Here is a 17,933-nt window from a genome sequence, read left to right as displayed (position 1 = left end):
GTCAAGAAACATGAAACATGTAAGAAAACTTTAAATTAAAGTGTGTACTAGGCCACTTAGGAATAGTTAGCGCTTTTCAGCCCTCTGCCCTTTTCCTCCAGGGTTATGGGATTCCAGGAATGAATACAGAGAGAATATGGATTCATCTTTGGACCTTTGGACCTTCCTTCCATTAGCCTGGCTCCCAGGCTGTGTTCTTCTGCTCTTCTAGGATTCTATAACACTTTCCCCTCAATCCCAATTAAGGAATCGGTGAAAGGTGATTTGCCCTTGGATCTATTTCCAGCATTATAGGAATGGGCAGCAGGAGACCTTCAGAAAAGGGACTCTCCCTGTGCCCCTCCCAGGACAAACCTTTGTCCCTGTGTCTTATGAAGAGGCTGTTGTCAGTATGTATCTGCTGCTTGGGAAACTTCAGATGGATGCCAGGAATCACCCTATTGCTCATCAGCATATGCACTCTGACCCCATATGAATTTTCCACCTCCTCCCACATTTCTCAGCTGCTTATCAGCTCCTTTTCATTCCTGCCTGCGTCACCTCCCCCTGAATTCAAGCTATAAAAGCCCATCACTGGCTCCCCAGACAAACCATCCCTCAGCCCCATCAGATAGGTAAGTGGAGGGACCTAAGGAACAAGGATGACCTGGGATTCCTGAGACTCTGCTTCTCAGTGGAGAAGGATAAATCTTGGTGGGGGGGGGATGCTGCCTTTGGTAGATGCTATTCCCAGAGGCCCCAGTTTCCCACAGATCTGGGGAAGGGGGGGGAGATGGCTCGAAAATCTGCCCCCAGGTCTGAAGGGAGGAAGAAAGAGAGCCCAGAGGATCTTTTGTCACTCTCCCCTTTCCTGATCCCATCTCTGAGGTCTGGTCTGGGTCAAGGTGCATGTTCCTTAGTGTCTGGGCTTTCTGTCCCTTCAGACTGAGACCATGCTGCCCCTGGTGATGTCCCCCAGTTTCTCCAGGCTGCTCCTGGTCTGCCTGCTGTTCGTAGGCCTGGCACGTGGTGAGTGCTTCCTGTCCTTCCTCCCTGACTTAGGATGTTCTTGGGCACAGCCTCATAGGTATGTAGAGAGGGAGAGGGAGAGCAGACTCATAGGGAAAAGGAAAGAAGGGGGAGAAGAAGCAAGGAGGAGAGGGACATCCAGGAATTCCAGAGGGCAGGAGCTCTAGACACCCTCTCTCTAGTTCCTTCCCTTCCTCTTTCAGGTGAGACTGCCTCTTCTGCTTCTTCCGCTGCTGCTGCTGTTGCCTCTTTTCGGAGGTCCTGTCCTGAAGGGTCCAAAGCCTTTGGTTCTTACTGCTATGGCTTGTTCAGTATGGCAGAGACCTGGGATGCTGCAGAGGTTAGTTGGGGGAATTTCCAAGCAGGGATGGGGATACCAGTCTTTTCTCTTTTATCACAGTGCCCCCTGAGGCTCAGTTGTGGACATTTAAGCCGTCCTCTGTCTCCTACACTCTCCTCTAGTTCCCTGAAGATGTAATCTCTGTCTTGTCTCCTATTCTTCACCCTATATGAGGAAAGCTCTCTTCTCCCTTCCTCTACAGGTGAACTGCCAGAGCCAGACCTCAGGCCATCTGGCTTCCCTGATGAACGACGCAGAAGCTTCCTTTGTGGCCTCCCTGGTGGCTGAGAGCGGAGGCAGCCGCAATGGCATCTGGATTGGTCTCTATGACCCTAACAAGGTTTGTCCTTCTCTCTGCTAGTCCTTCTGCTTGCCCAGATTATTAGAGGAGAGAGTAGGGGGGGGGGGCTGCTCAGAAAACATCATCCTCTTCTCCCTTGGAGCTCTAGGAAGAGGGAATTAGAAGGAGGTGAGAGGGCTAAGGAAGACCCATTTCTGGTGGTATCTAGCTTTTATAACTCCATCCAGGTGTCTCTAGTCAGAATCAAGCTGTCTGTTCTAACTCAGTTTCGTTCACACACATGCCCATACCTCATTCAAACTCCTATTTCTTCTCATCGAGGATATTCACGTAACTGAAGGTCATGGTCTCCATCCTGATGGAAATAAAACATAAAGTCACCTCACTTTTCCTTTAGAGAATCAAACAAATGATAGATAAGGGAGAAATGTTCATAGTTGATAAAGAAGAACATGTTAGCCCCTTAGAAGCACCTCATCATCTGTAACATATTCTAAGTTATAAAGAAGGGATTTGAGGCAAGTAATGTAATATTTTCTCTGCTTATGTAAAAGATAAAGGAGTTGATTTGTCTCCCTTTTCAGGCCCAGTTGTTTAATCACAAATTATAATCCCAGACAATGAGGAGCTAATGTGTTTCTGAGCAGTTAACACTCTCTCTCTCTCTGTCTCTCTCTGTCTCTGTCTCTCTCTCTGTCTCTGTCTCTCTCTCTCTCTCTCTGTCTCTGTCTCTCTCTCTCTCTGTCTCTGTCTCTGTCTTTCTCTCTCTCTCTCTCTCTGTCTCTGTCTCTCTCTCTCTTTCTCTCCCTCTCTCTGTCTCTCTGTCTCTGTCTCTGTCTGTCTGTCTGTCTCTCTGTCTCTCTCTCTCTCTTTCTCTCTCTCTCTGTCTGTCTCTCTCTGTCTCTGTCTCTCTCACTGTGACTTGAGAGAATAATATCTGTAACACTAGACAGAGGCTAGCCTAAGACTCCATTGGCTGACCAGGACTGTCTGGGCTGTAGATGATCAGAGCAGGGACCCATCAATGTGGAAGAAGTTAGGTAAGGCTTCCTGGAGGAGATGGGCTTTTTATTCCATCCTGCAGAGAATTTGAAAGCTCTTCTGAGACCACTTAGTCCAGTCTTTGCACCAAATAGAATGACTTCCCCCCTATTAAATTCAAGTGTACCAAGTCTTCTAGAAAAGACAAGGAGAAGAGAGGAAGGAAAACAAAAGTATCTCCCCTTAATATGAGCGAAGTCTAATCCCCAAGGTGTATGTTAGCAAATACAGAGAGTTAGTGTCAAGGGGAGGCATTCGGGATCCGAGAAATTTTGATGGGGAAAGGGAACCGATCATCTCCAACACGACCTGTTCTGATTTTAGACATGTCTAATTATCAGGAAGATTTTTTTACATCAAGATTAAATTCTCTTTGCACTGTACCCCCATTGCTTCAAACTTTGATCAAGAGCAACAAGGTTAATCTGGCTTCCATAATATCATGTGTCAAGTCCTTGTATCTAGGATTTTGAGGACCAGCTGATTAGAATTCTAAGAAGAATATAAGATCTGGAAACACTTAGTAGGAAAACAAATGTGGGAATTTTGAGTGAGGAAAGATTGTGTGTGTTTGCAAGGGTTCCCTAATCACTGCCTTCTCCCTACAGAACCGGCGTTGGAAATGGAGCAGCAATGCCCTGTTCACCTACCAGTCCTGGGCTACAAGAGCCCCAAGCAATACCAGTCCTGGATACTGTGTGACCTTGACACCAGAAACAGGTGAGACAAAAGAAAATTATAAACAAAACCTCTGTATTTGCTAACACATTGGGGATTAGAAGGATCCACTTCACCCATATTAAGGGGAAATCCTTTTGTTTCCCTTCCTCTCTTCTCCTTGTTTCTGGTCATCACAAACCTCTAAGCAGCTTTAAGTTTGCTAGTGCTTTGGGGATTTGGGAATGCTTTGAATCCCAGGGCTAGGGGTTAAATTTACTAGGTTGTGGAGCCACAAATTCCAGTATACTTGCTTCCCAATATGATGAATCATGTCTCTTCTTAGGATTCAAAAATTGGAGAGATCAACCATGTAGCAACAAAAACTTCTACATCTGCAAGTTCAAATCCTAGAGATTACAAGACAGAGAAAGGAGTTGGGATTCTGCAATCTTGGGAGCAAACCTTCACCTATGAAAACCTGGCTATAAGCTCTTCATCCTAATATGTCTCATCCTTTTGTAATTGCCCTTCAGCTCCCTCCTCTTCCTTTAGGGAATATCTCCTTCCTCCTTTCCTTGAGGGCTGTCTGGTATAAAACACCAGGCAACCAGAATAAACCATTCTTTTTTCTAAACTTTGTCATATATCATTTTTGTTTGAAGACTGATTATGGGTTATGGGGTGTGTGTGTGTGTGTGTGTGTGCTTCAGAAGAAAAGGCGGAGATCTCATGACATGTAGGAAGGGGTATCTTTTCCAGTTTCCTCCCAGAAACAATATCCATTCATTCACTCTCTATTTGTTAACCATTTAATTCATATCTGACATGGTATTGAGTCTCCTGGGGACCAAAGGGAACACTTCCCCAATACTGTGACTTGGTAAATTGATTTTGTGAACCCAAATATAAGAATTTATACTTATCCCTATTAAGTTTTATATAATTTAGTTATCTCTCTGTCTCTCTGTCTCTCTGTCTCTTCCTCTCTTCTTCTTCTCCTCCTCCTCCTCCTCCTCCTCCTCCTCCTCCTTCTTCTTCTTGGAGGTCTACATGAAAGTTGGTGACAGAAAGGTGAATAAGCAGCCCTGAAAAGGGTTTAGCAGACCTACACATCACAGTTGCTAACTCTCCTGAACCCCCCATACATCCCTGTTGTTCCATCTACAAGTTATAAATATCAAAATCCTCAGGCAAAAATCTCTTATCTCTTAACAGGACATTAGCATAAAATCTAGAGAATATTTCAGTGCAGATAATAATAACTCACATTTGCATAAGCCTCCAATGCTGCCAAAAATTTTGACTTTCATTTTTGACTTTGTCTCCCCAGTATCATAGGACACAATAAAATCTTATTGTTGAGAAGTGGCATTTTACAAATGAGGAAACTGAGGCTTAGAAAATGTGAGTGATTTGTCCATGATCATATCACTCTGGCTGGTGACAGGGGGGACAAAGAACAGCAGAGTTGGAATAACAATTACTTCTTCAATATCTAAGAGTCTAACTGTTACTTAATTCTGCATAGTTCATCTAAAACCTGAAAGCCACCAAAAATGGCTGAAGAAGAAGGTGTTACTTCTACCCTAATTCAAGAAATGGTCAGCTTCCATGAGGTTTTTATCTTCCCATGTAAACAGGCAGGCAGGAAATAAGCATTTATAGGATGGTCGCTGTGTGCCAGGTACTGTATACCAGATATCAGGCAGAGATTGGTAGGGGCAATGATGAAGCAGCAGCCCTGGTCTGTGGGTACATCACAGAGACAGGACTTAGACTTATGGGCCGTGTTGCATTTGTGATGAGGAAGAGTCAGCAGAAAAGTTTAGCTAGGCAGCTGAGTCATGCAGTGGTCAGTGTTGGACATGAAGAGGAGTTCAAATCCGATATCAGATTTTGCCAACTGTGTAACACTATTTAAGGTCACTCCTTTAAAGCAAGTTACTTTCCAACAAAAGTTTCCTATGCAAGGCTTTGTGTGGGAGCCTCTCTAGGCCGTGGGGAAAAGAGGAACAGGGACAGTAGGGAAATGGAAACCTTGAATCAATACTTCTCCTTTTTCCAACTGCCCCCGGACCTTTCTTGGGCTTCATGGCGCCGTCTCATTTTAGCGGAACTGGGGGATTCATGAACTCTATTCTGGGTTTTAAAGCTCAGGTTATCTGGAGAGTAGAACTAAACCTAAAAGCATAACCCATTCCATACCTTTAAGGCAAGGAAGACCAACAGGAAGCAGGGGGAGCAGGTGACTCTCTCCAGCTAGGGGAACACTAGCACGTGTCTATTTGCTCTTCAGGCTCAGGGCTCCCTCCATGGTCTGAGACATGATCCGCTTAGACCTGACAGTTTGGGGTCATACAATCATAGATTTACAGCTGCAAATGGACATGAATTTCATTGAGTCCAAGACACTCATTTTAAAGATAAGGAAACTGAGGCTCAAAGGGAAAGTGCTTCATTCAAGATCACCCAGTGAGGAAATGGAAGAGGCCAGAATTTGAACCTCAGTTTTCTAAATCCCCCCAGAGCTTATTCTTGGTTTTTCATTGTTTCTTCTTCATAGACAAAGATAATCCGTCTGATTTACTCTAAGTAAATTAACCATGTTTCATGTGTATGTGCTTTTTAAATAATAAGGATTGTTTTCTGATTATATTCTGATTATACGCATACTATCATAGCATCTCCTGGAAGAGATCTAGAACCACTCAAAGGAGTATATATACAGACATGTCTAAAGGATAGGCAGCAAAAAATGATCAATAATGTACGGAGAAGTACAAAGAGAGGGGTAGGGAGTAAGTAATAAAAAAATGAATAATGATTTGGGACCAGAGTAGAACAAAGGAGAGTAAAATGGACTGCCTTTTGGAAATCAACAAGCTCTTTTAATGATCCCAAACTTCCAATGGAAGCAATCTTTTCCTCTGCTATCATTGTTGATGACATTGTTTCTTTGAGACACGATATGCTACAGTATCTGAAGAATTAAAAATGAATCCTAAAAGAGAACAAGGGAGAGGCCCGCTGGTGATTGTAACTAATGTAACAAAGAACAGGTATAAAGGATGCCTTTAATGAATGGATAAGAAAAAGAGAATGCTGGTCAGAGTGGAAGGGATGATGGGTATAAAGCCAGGGTATTCCACTGGTACTCTTGTGATATCAGAAGAAATTAAAGAGTCACAAACCCATTGTAGTGAATGGTTAAAGAGAAATGAAGAGAGTACATAAGCTGAAATGAGATGCAATATGATGCATATTGTCTTGAATTAATAGGAACCCAGATCCATTATGAGGATAGACAGCAGTAACTCACATATATTCCATTCTTCTCTTTGGTCCATAGCATGCAGTTGGGTTAGGCTGAAGAGCCAGGGTGTGTTTGGGACTAGATGTTGAGTCTTTGACCAAAAAAACATCCCCCCCTTTCTTAGGAAATGTCACCAAGCATTTACAGAATCTGAATCTGTGACCTTGTCTCATCAGCTCTCAGGCACCAATGCATGCAGCTCTGTCCTAAAGAATGGAAATGCTTTGGAATAAATTGAGGTCAGTCTAAGAGAACTTGAATGACGAGTGAAGTAAACAGTTTTGAGGGAAGAGACATCAGAGAAAGATACAGAATAGGAGGATTAAAAATTCAGAAGGTTTGATGGGCCAGAGGAAAAAAAATGACAACAATGAGTTAATATATCAGTACTTATGTAATAAAGTTAAAGTAGTCTTTAGGAAATTTTTTTATCTCTAAATAATTCCAACAACAAAAGAGAGGGGGAGAAAATAGATAAATGAATTGGATAACTAAAAGAAAATTAGAAAAGCAATTGAAAAACCCAAATCAAAAATCCCCAAATACTAAAATAGAAGTCTTGAAACTCAAAGGAGTGATTAACAAAATTGAAAACAAAAAGTTTAAAAAACATTAAAATGAACAAAACCCAACTAAAAGAGTTTTCAAAAAAGAAATTCCATTCCAAATAATGACAGAATATATAAAACAATTAGGAACTTATTTAAAGCACCCATATACAATTAGGAAATATTCTATAAAATATTTAGAGAAATATCTGTTGTCCATGGGAAAGCAGTGACAATATAATACAACTGAGAATCCAGGGGGCCCTGGGATCCTTCTAACAGTCTAACAGTTTCTACCAAGTCAGCAAGGATCTAGGGTTAAGTGTCATCTGCAGACAGTACAGGGTCATAGGCCTATAGAAACCAAGGGGATGTATCAGCTTTATTTCCTTTTTCTGTTTATGGAGGGGAAACATAAAAAAGATTCTTGGAGTGTCCATCAATAAGAACAGGATTAAGAGCATTTGGCAATGAACAGCATGGACCAAGAAGACGTGGATAGAGAAGAAGAAGAAGAAGACATGGAAGGCCAACAAAACCAAGAAGCTCATTTCAGTGCACTTAGCCAACGTATCTTCCTATGGCCCCGAGGTGAGCCTGCCAGACCTCCTGCACTCAGCATTAGCTGCCCTTCCATTTCATCTTCCCTCAGACCCTCTCCTAAACAAAGCTTAGCTCAGCTTATCTTACTATAGCTCCCTTGGCTATTAAAATCTTCATTTTTGGTTTAATCTGGATGTATTTTTCATTCATTCATTCATTTATAGGTTGCCTCCATTAGAGCGTATACCTCTACAGAGGAGAGACTGTTTTTGCCTTTTTCTTTAACTCTAGCACTTAATACAGTTCCTGGTACATAGTGAGTTCTTAATATATACTTATTGACTATTTGACTAGTGTCTGGACATTTAGTCAGGGATGGGGGATGAGTGGGTTATGTGGAACCAGAAGGCAAATCCTACCTTTCTCTGTAGGGACCACTTTGCAAAGCACAAGGGGCAATCAAAACCTCAGTCTGTGGTTCATTCCTTAAGGTCTGTCAACCAAAAAGCATTTAAAGCACTAGCCATTGAGGGACAGATGAAGAAAGACCTCTTTTAGAAGGGAGGATTTGAGCTAAGTTTTGAAGGAAGCCAAAGAATCTGAGAAGCATGGAGATTCACAGGACAGAAGTACAGCGTCAAAATCTGGAAATAATAGTGTCATGTATGAGGAACTGCAAGGAACCAATGTAGCTATATCATAGTGTATGTACCAGCTCCCCTTGCCCAACCCCATCACCTTGCATTTGATTCATATGCATTTGTGTGCACACTGATTCATGATAATATAAATTTCTCAAAGGCAAGGATTTCCATTTTTCCTTCAGCCTCTATCCATATCCTCACCCAAAACACAAACACTATTAAGAATTATCTTCATTAAATTCTTAAAACTATGTAATATACAACCATCTGGAACATAGAAGATGAACACCGAGAATAGATAAAACATTTCCTTGAGATCTCTTCCGACTAGAGACTATTTTCTCACATTGAGTTTGGATTCAGAAACAAGGATCTGCTGTACCAGTTGCCATCTTGGCCTCCATCTCCCTTTTCAGTCTAAGGTAGCAGCAGTAGCAGTAGCAGTCTGAGTACCACATAATAATGTAGCATAATTCTTGTGGCCTTTGATAAATGCCCCCACACAGAAAACTCCAAAGGTATCCATCTAAGACACAATAATTGATCTGTCCAGTTAAGAGTAAAGATCACTGAAAGATCCCATTCAGATCTTGAGTCTTTTCTCTTGGTGTCCAAGTCTGTTTTCTTTTTCTAATCTCTAAGACTTAAGACCCAATTCCTTCTTTTAAAGGTTCCTGACAATTGCAGAAATCTTGCCGGTCTTAAAAATTTTAGAATGTGATGTTATTGATTTTTCACATGCTTTTTATTGTTGCTTTCATTTAATCTTTGACTTCAACTATTATTAAGTCACTTTGGATTCTACCAATTTCTGTATTATTTTTCTTTATTAGTTTTCAGCACTTATGTTTCTTCTCTATGTCTTAGAGAATTGTGTATATATGTATATGTATGTGTGTGAAAGTCTCATATATTTGTTTTGTTAATTTATTTATTTTTTCTATTTTCTATTTAATTCTATTCTATTTCTATTCAAAATCCTTACTCCTCCTCCTCTCACCTCTCCTCATCCACTGCAAAGCAAAAACAAAATCCATCATAAATATGTAGTCATGCAAAACAAATTCTTGCATTAGCCCATGTCCAAAAAAGAAAGGAAAGCTTCAGTCTTCACTCTGAATCCATCAGCTATTTAGATATAGATAGTATGTTTAATCATGATTTTTTTAATTGAAATTAGTCATTGTGCTAATTGGAGTTCCTGAGTCTTCTAAATTTGATTATCTTTATATTTTATAAATTGTTCTCCTGATTCTGCTTATTCATTTTGCATCACTTCACAGTCTTCCTTTCATCATTTCTTACAGAATTTATTAAAGTATCCTGTCTACATGGAATTTTTGTACACATTAGTCTTTTTCCTCTATCTTTGATCTCTTTAGGGCATAGGACTAATATTAGGTCAAAAGACATGCATGATTTAATAGCTTTGGGGGCATAATTCCAAATTGCTTTCTAGAATGCTCAGATCAGTTTACATCTCCATCAGCAAGGCATCAAAGTTTTTATTTCCCCATGATTTCTTTAAGCATGTCATTTTTTTTTAGTCAACTCAGTCTATCTGATCTGATTGGTATGAGGTGGTACTTTAGAGTTATTTTAATTTGCATTTCTCTATTTGTGAATTGGACCATTTCTTTTTTGCATAACTATTGATAGATTGAATTTCTTCTTTTAAATAGAATCTATCCATATTTTTTGATCTTTTATCAACTGGAGAAAGGCTCTTATTTTTGATAAATTTAACTTAATTCACTATGTTATCTGAGAAATAAGACCTTTATCAGAGAAACTTGTTGCAAAGCTCCCTCCCCAATATTTTGCTTCTAATTTTAGCTGTATTGGTTTTGTTTGTGCAAAACCTTTTTTGATTTTTTAAATTATGGCTGAGGCAATTGAGGTTAAGTGACTTGCCCAGGGTCACACAGCTAGGAAGTGTCTGAAATCAGATTTGAACTCAGGTCCTCCTGACTTCTCCAGGGCTGGTACTCTATCCACTACACCACCTAGATGCCCCCTTTTGATTTTAAGTTATAAAAATCGTCCATTTTGTTGCCCTAGGAAACTCTTATTTGGTTATTAACTGTTCTTCTGTTCATAGATCTGACAGGTAACTTCTTCCATGATCCTCTACTCTGCGTATGAAGTCATCCTTTATGTCTAAATCATGTACTTATTTTGAGCTTATCTTAGTATATAGTATTAGTCTATATCTAATTCTGGCCAATTTGTTTACCAGTTTTCACAATAGTTTTTGTCAAATAATATGTTCTTAACCTGGGATTGTCAGCTTATCAAACACTATTTTATTATGTTCGTTTGCTTCTGTCTTGCCTAATTAATCTATTTTATTGATTAACCTATGTCTTACCCAGGACCAAAGTATTTTGATGATTACAGCTTTGTAGTATAGTTTGAAGCCTGGTACTATTATTAAGTTCCCCTTTTTCCTTTTTGTTTTTCATTGTCCTTTAATATTCTTGACCATTGGTCTCTCTAGTTGAGTTTTACTTATTTTTTTAGCACCACAAATAAATCCTTTAATAGTTTGATATATTGTATTGGCTCATGAGCTCAAGAGAAATTAATATTTCTCCAACTGTTTAATTCTCCATTTATTTACATAAGAGGGATTTATAATTGTGTCCTTATAGTTCCTAAGTGTTTCTTGAAAGTTAGACTTATAAGTAATTTATACTTCCTGCAGTTTTTTAAACAGAATTTCTTTTTATTCTAGCAATATTTTATTGCTAATATATATAAAAGCTGAATATACTACAACTTTGCTAAAGTTAAGCTCTATTCATTTGCATAAAGTAAATTATATTTTTCTAAAATATTTTTTTCAATATTCCACATAACTTTGTAACTTTTCTTTCATTCTAATTGGAGCAGGCTGAAATTTTATATTGACTTCATCTATTAACTTTAAAAAATCTAGTTGCTTTTATAATTAATTAATCTTTTCCTTCTGTGGTTGTTAAGTCATTTCTAACTCTTCGTGACACTATGTACCAAACTGTCCATGTAGTTTTCTTTTGGCAAAGAAACTGCAATAGTTCATAATTTTTTTTCTTCAGTGAATTAAAACAAACAGAAGCCACACAGTTAGTCTAAGACTAGATTTGAACTAGTTTTTTTTGGTTTTTTTTGTCTCCAGGCTCAGCTCTCTAATCAATGAGTCACCTAATTGCCTCTATCTTTTCCTTTAAAATTTAAATTATATTGTTAGGGCAAGATATATAAATGTTGACATATCAATAATCATTGGTTCCTTATAATTTCATTACCATATTTTTCTCTGTTAATGGATTTCTAAAGTTATTTTTATGAAATTATTTCAATTCCTTATTGCTGACTTTTATAATTATCTTCTTCCATTTTTGCTGATAATAGACCTTCCTTTATTTAGAGCATTTTTACCTATACTCGGTTGAGAAGGGGATAAGAGTTCTGATTGAGGTACTTGGTGGCTTCTGTCATCTTGCCAAAAGGATATCTTGTCTGGATTTTCCAGAGAAGAAAACTGACCTTTATGGTAATTAGATGTGACATGTTTAAATCTTTTAAACAGTGATCTTATCCTTCAGGGTTGCTCTCCAAGAAAGAAGTGCCTTCATTCTTCAGGAAGCCAAAGATGGTCAGAGGCAGCATGATATTTCTGGCTGTGTTCTCCTTCCTTTTGGTCCTCATTGGGTGTAAGTTTTCCTGCAGCCCCAAAGCATATTTCCCACTGACCTTAATTTTTAGAGTGCAGACCTCTTCTCCACCTAACTATGTGACTCAGTATAGACTTCTTTCTGGTTTTCTGGCAAACGAGGCTGTCCCCAGTTCCCAGACCCAACTCTAGTGCCTCAGGAAATTTGTATAATGCCCATCACCAGGAAATCCAATAGTAGTCTCACAGGTCAGGTGGATTTGCCCCATCTCTACAGCAGCCAAGCTATGTCTCCGTATTAACCCTTACCTCTTTAAGTGGAGCAGTTGTTTCTTTTCCCCTCTTGCCATGTGTGGCCTGTCTTAAATGACCCCAGTAATGTGGGGTCACCTGACTGCTGGGCACAAGGAGATAAAGGCTTGCCTATCATAGCCTGGGGTTCCAGGGGAAGAGTTCAACTTCTCTTGATCTTTGTGATTCTTCTCAGCAGTGAGACCTCCTGATCTTTTCTCACTTCCTCCAGATTTCCAAATGCTCAACAAGGTAACAGATATTCAGACTTCCAGCCAGAAGCTGACTGATGTTTTGGATACGGCTCATCCTCAAGCCCAGATGATGAGTGCTTGTTTGGGAAATGTCAATGCTGAGATCCAGATGTTAAAAAAAGATCTCCAAAATGTCAGTTCTGAGAGCCAAAGGGCAAACAGCAATCTAAAGAATGCCAGTGATGAGATCCAGATATTAAAAAGGGGGCTGGAAAATGCCAATGTTCAGACCCAGATGGCAAACAGCAGTCTGAAGAGTGCCAGTGATGAAATAAAAAAAATAAAGGAATCTTTGGAAAACACAAATGCTTTCAATTCTGAGGCCCAAAGGCTAAGTAGTGGTTTGGAGAAAGCAAATGGAGAAATACAGAAGATAATGGAAAGCCTGGTAAACACCAGTAGCCTAAAAGTTGAAGTCCAAGGCTTAAAACAGCAACTGGAGAATCTCACAGCACAACAGCAACAGCAACAGCAAAGCCATCAGAGTGAGTAACAGTGACAATGGCTTTTATCACAGAGGGCCTTTGAGGGCCCTGGTACATAGGATTTAGAGATGAGAGGGACCTTCTCTGAGCTCATTCTCTCCTTTTTTGTACAGACTAGGAACTTGAGGCCAGACCTGCTATTCTGCCATTAAAGATTCATCCCTTTGGGTTAAAACATGAATGTCTTTGGGAGGTAGCTCATCCTACAGAGAAATGGCCAACACACTCAGCTGTGAATCATAAGCCACATTTTTGTCATGGAAAAAAGCATCCCATCAATAGTTATGGCAGGTGGGCAGAGTGTGGAGACTCAGGTCCTAGGCCTAACTAGCTTGGATCTAGGGCAGCTCACAATTTTTCTTACCTTACTCAATTTCCTTATCTACAAGACACAAATTCCAGCCCTGCTGACCTCCCAAGTGCTGAGGAACAAGTAAGGACACAGATTCAAAAGTCCCTTAGAAAATGTTTGAGATTTAGCCCCTTACCCCACCATGACTCCACCCGGCCAATCATGAGGCTGCCTAGAGTGTCAACCTTCAGAGAGGGTGGCAAAGCCAGTTTATGCCTTTTCAGAAGTTCCTAATTCCCTTTATTATCCTGACCCTTCTGCTTCTAGATTCTCTTCTGCAGCTGGTCATCCAAGGCTGGCACTTCTACAAGGGGAATGCGTACTACTTTTCAGAGACCCAAAAGACTTGGGATGAGGCTGAGGAGTTCTGTGTGGCCCACAATTCTCATCTGGCCTCAGTGACCTCAGATGATGAACAGGTATGTGTTCTCCCCAAGGACCCTAAAGAATAATGTTGACAGAATAGGGATTGGAGGGGAGAGAGAGAGAGTAAGAAACAGGACAGAGAACCACTTTGCTTTTGGAAATGTGATGATAGACAGTCAAAGTAGGGAGACAACACTCATCCAAATGACGTAAAGGTATTAATTAATCAGAAATATTGGATGAAATGCTTTCAAAATCCAAGGCCCTTAGAAAAAAGAAATGATTCCTGACCTTGAGGAGCTTACATTAAGTTGGGGGCAATAATACATATATAGGTAAAAACAGAGTGATTTTAGTGTGGGAGAAAAAGTCTAATGATAAAATGTCAAAAGTCTTAGATGCTGAAGTTAGCCTGGCAAGGCATCTTAAATGCAGAGGAGAGGGAGAGCTTTCCAGGTACCTGGAACAGTCAGTACCAAGAACAGAGACATCTCAGGCCCTAATTCATGCTCTCCTTCAATTGTCTTTGTGCCTTGAGAGCCATGACTGTTTGGTTTTAGGGTTTGTATATCCTAGTATAGAGAGAGCTTAATATTTTGGGGGCTCAAGTGAATTTATGATCTTAATAGAGCTACCATGACCTGGTCATGTTATGTCATTATCTTATAAAAGACAAAGTATTACTATTCCCTATGTAATCACGAGCAACAGAATTCATAATGGCATTTCTCCTTTTCATGCTCTAAAGGACCTAAAGGATGTTTAGAAGAGGGGCATGTTGTCTGTGCACCAGCGGTCACTCAGGGGAACCGACCATAGAGAACCAAGTGATGTAATCAGCTTAGCCCAAGATGAAAAGGGCAAGTGTGAATAGAGCTTGAGTTCTAGGAGTGAAGGGAAATCAGAAAAGCATCATGGGAGGGAAATGGAAAAAGAGCAAAGGAGCTAGAAAGATTGGCAGAGACAAAGAGGCAAAGACAGAAACAGAAAGATGGGAAGTGCAAGGAAGGAAGGAAGGAGAGTGAGAAGAATGAACAGATGAACAGACATGTCCTCCTTTTGTCCTTAGAGGCTACTCTCAGGCAATGGGAAAATCTCACCCATTAGACACATATACCCATGACAATCCCGTTCTCTGCTAATTCTCCTCTGTAGGAATTTCTGAGTAAGAGGACAAATGGAGTATATCATTGGATTGGGCTGACTGACAAAGACACTGAAGGAACCTGGCACTGGGTGGATGGGACTCCGTATAATGAGAACAAAGTGTAAGTGGGATGACTTTCTCCTGCTCCAGAGCATCCCAGTTTTTCCCAAAGCCAGATCAGGGAGATCTAAATCCCAGAGTTGGAAGGAAGAGGCTATTTAAATCAATACAGGTTTGGACAAGAATTCCTTCTATCAACCACTCAAGAAGCATATATAAGTGCCTACTATGTGATGGCATATATTAAGTGCCTACTAGGAGACAGGTAGGTGACTCAGTAAATAAGAGAGCTAGGTCTGGGGTCAAGAAAACCTGAGTTCAAATCCAAATCTGACATTTATTGGCTGTGGGAGCCTGTGCAACTCATTCCAGTTGCTCTGCCTTAGTTTCCTCATCTATAAAAAGAGCTGGAGAAGAAAATGGCAAGCCACTCCAGTATCTTTACCAAGAAAACTCCATGGACAGTATGGTCCAAGGGGTCACAATGAGATGCGATTGAACAGCAACAATACGCTGGACACTGTGCTAGGCAATGCAGATGCAAGGATAGAAATGAAAGTTCCTGCCCTCAGGGAGTTTGTTCTAGAGGGAAAGAACACATGTAAACACATGAACAGAAAAAAGCACATACAACAAAATATGAATATGTACTAAGGCAGAGAGAGAAGGGCCTGGCCTTGTGCCTAGAAGGTGAAGGCCCTTTGTTGCTCCATCATGCCCAATTCATCCTAACCCCATTTGAGGGGTCTTCTTGATAAATGTACTGGCGTGGTTGGCCTCTCTAGCTGACCAACAGTGAAGGCCCCTTGGACAGTAATCCACTGATAAATGCTGTCACTAGGGAGTACTCCTGGATCCTCTCCAGGACTTGGTCTTCCAGGATGTAGCCTACATAATGCTGGTTGGACAGGGAAGATTGAGGGCTTCAGCAGAACTACTTTGGGATAGAGTTGCTATTCTCTTTCTATAAAGTGCAGAAACTTTTCTATCACTTGTCATGTCAAATTTTGAGCTAGAAGGCACTTGGAGGATTATCTGGTCCAAGCTCTTTATTCTATACCATAGGCAACTGAGACCTGCTGCAATCTCCTCCCCATGTTGGCCAACTTTTCATGAAGCTTCCTCCCAATCCACAGTCATAACAGACCTTCCTCAAATCTCAAATGACATTTTGTTGGGAAACTCTTGAGATTTCTTTAAAGCGGGCCAAAGTGGGAAAGGACCTGAAAGGTCACCTGCTCCTTCTTTTTATACAGATGAAGAGACAGAGGAAAGTCAGGCAACTGGCTAAAGGGAGAGCAGTACTCTGCACATCCAGGGCAGTAACCTCCCTCTCACATCAGCCATCTTTTTATTACAGTTAATCATCAGCATTTGTTTAGCCCAATGTGGATGTCACCAAAACAGGGAGGCAATGGGCTCAGAGATAAAGTGACTTGTCCAGGGTCTCATAGTAATGATCAGTTTGAGATGTGGCCCCAGGTCTTCCTGGTATTGAGCTCATTAGCCTGGCTGGGTGCACTGTAGGAAAAGTGTCCACCAGGACATACAAATTACTCATGACCTGGGGCTGTTCTTCTCAACAGGTTTTGGAATACCAACCAGCCGGACAACTGGCAGTATGGGAAGGGCCTGAGTGAGGACTGTGTCCACACTGAGGTGAAGTGGAATGACATGCTCTGTGACAAACCTCATCCCTGGATATGTAAGAAGTGGACAGGCCTACCTGAACAGCGCCCATAGCCCTGGGCAAGCTCCCCACCTGCCCCCATCCTGCCTTCACAGAGCCATGAAAGATCCAGGGACACTTCAGACTCTGCTTCTTCCATCCACATCTAGATCTCCTTCCTTCCCAGCACCAGACACTGGTCTGAATCCCCCATCCTCCCCCCATTCAAGCCTCTAATGTCCTGGTACAACTTCTAGGGCCATTTTGGCCACATAGGACTCTCCCTGTCCTACGCTTCAAGTTGATGGTCAGCACCTAATGGAGACCAGGTCCAGCTCCACTTTAATCCCCGCCATCTTCCTGAAGGCTTCCTTACATAGGCCTCCAATTCTTTGCAGCTGTTATAAACCATTGTTACTGAAAGGAGGATGTCAAATTGCCCCAATAATGCTCTAATCACCATATATCTTTCCAAACTAAAATCTCTTAACCCAGCCACCCCTCCATATTAGTGTGACTTCTCCTTGTCAGAATGTAGGGCATTCTGCTCCTTTGTACCCCCAGCTCTAAGCACAGTGTTGGGCATATAGAACCCTTTAATAAATGCATTTCATTCTTTGATTTTTGTAGCAATCACAATTATCTTCTCTGCTTAAAGACAATGGGACACAGGGTTCCCCCCCCCCATTAAGTGACTTGCCCAAGGTCACACAGCTAGGAAGTGTTAAGTGTCTGAGACCAGATTTGAACTCAGGTCCTCCTGAATTTGGGGCTTGTGCTTTATTCACTGCGCCACCCAGCTGCCCCAATGGGACACAGTTTAAAAAACAACTCTAAAATATCTGAATTCAAGTCCAGCCCAATAAGTTGTATGACCTTGGAGCAAGCCAGCTCATCACAATGAGGCTCAGGTTTCCCATCTGGAAAATGGTGTTTAAGAGAGTTATCTTCAGAAAAAAAAAATAATAGGTCGTTTGGGCTCTTGAGTTTAAGGAGTCTAGAAGACATTTTGAGATATGTAATAAGTAAGGAGAGAGGTGAGACTGGAGGTTAGCAGTGAGGTTAAGGAAAAGTAGATTTGAGAATCAAATGTACAGAAGAGGAGGCAGAGAAGTCACCTCTTAGATGAACAACTTGAGCGGCAGTTCCAGCTGAAGGCGGAACCCGGAGTTAACAAGAGGAGAAAAGAGGGAAGATGGCCTTCTCCAGGCTTACCACAAAGGCTACAGGGGGCGATCTCTAGGAGAATACAC

At 41.0% G+C, this 17,933-nt stretch overlaps 2 protein-coding genes across 2 annotated transcripts; both read left to right on the top strand.

Moving 5' to 3' along the window:
• The first annotated feature begins 927 nt into the window (after window positions 1-927).
• Window positions 928-3,958, top strand: LOC141553151 (lithostathine-1-alpha-like). Its single transcript, XM_074284991.1, has 5 exons — window positions 928-1,008; window positions 1,212-1,348; window positions 1,551-1,688; window positions 3,299-3,410; window positions 3,694-3,958. Exons 1-5 carry the CDS (start codon window positions 933-935, stop codon window positions 3,759-3,761), a joined length of 531 nt encoding a protein of 176 aa, XP_074141092.1. The 5' UTR covers window positions 928-932; the 3' UTR covers window positions 3,762-3,958.
• A 3,655-nt stretch (window positions 3,959-7,613) lies between these two features.
• LOC141554047 (uncharacterized) lies at window positions 7,614-17,299 on the top strand. The gene is made up of 6 exons (XM_074285574.1): window positions 7,614-7,802; window positions 11,989-12,096; window positions 12,580-13,086; window positions 13,706-13,857; window positions 14,960-15,072; window positions 16,598-17,299. Exons 1-6 carry the CDS (start codon window positions 7,682-7,684, stop codon window positions 16,752-16,754), a joined length of 1,158 nt encoding a protein of 385 aa, XP_074141675.1. The 5' UTR covers window positions 7,614-7,681; the 3' UTR covers window positions 16,755-17,299.
• Window positions 17,300-17,933: the final 634 nt, after the last annotated feature.

This window comes from Sminthopsis crassicaudata, chromosome 2, assembly GCF_048593235.1.
Source record: "Sminthopsis crassicaudata isolate SCR6 chromosome 2, ASM4859323v1, whole genome shotgun sequence".
NCBI lineage: Eukaryota > Metazoa > Chordata > Mammalia > Dasyuromorphia > Dasyuridae > Sminthopsis > Sminthopsis crassicaudata.
This window is presented reverse-complemented; position numbering and strand designations above follow the sequence as displayed.

Bases quoted from the DNA above. Each gene is read 5' to 3' on its own strand.
- LOC141553151 (XM_074284991.1), top strand. From the start codon at position 933: ATGCTGCCCCTGGTGATGTCCCCCAGTTTCTCCAGGCTGCTCCTGGTC. The intron at 1,689-3,298 runs GTTTGTCCTTCT...TTCTCCCTACAG, and splicing joins GTCTCTATGACCCTAACAAG to AACCGGCGTTGGAAATGGAG. The intron at 3,411-3,693 runs GTGAGACAAAAG...GTCTCTTCTTAG, and splicing joins GACCTTGACACCAGAAACAG to GATTCAAAAATTGGAGAGAT.
- LOC141554047 (XM_074285574.1), top strand. From the start codon at position 7,682: ATGAACAGCATGGACCAAGAAGACGTGGATAGAGAAGAAGAAGAAGAA. The intron at 7,803-11,988 runs GTGAGCCTGCCA...CTTATCCTTCAG, and splicing joins TATCTTCCTATGGCCCCGAG to GGTTGCTCTCCAAGAAAGAA. The intron at 13,858-14,959 runs GTATGTGTTCTC...TCTCCTCTGTAG, and splicing joins TGACCTCAGATGATGAACAG to GAATTTCTGAGTAAGAGGAC.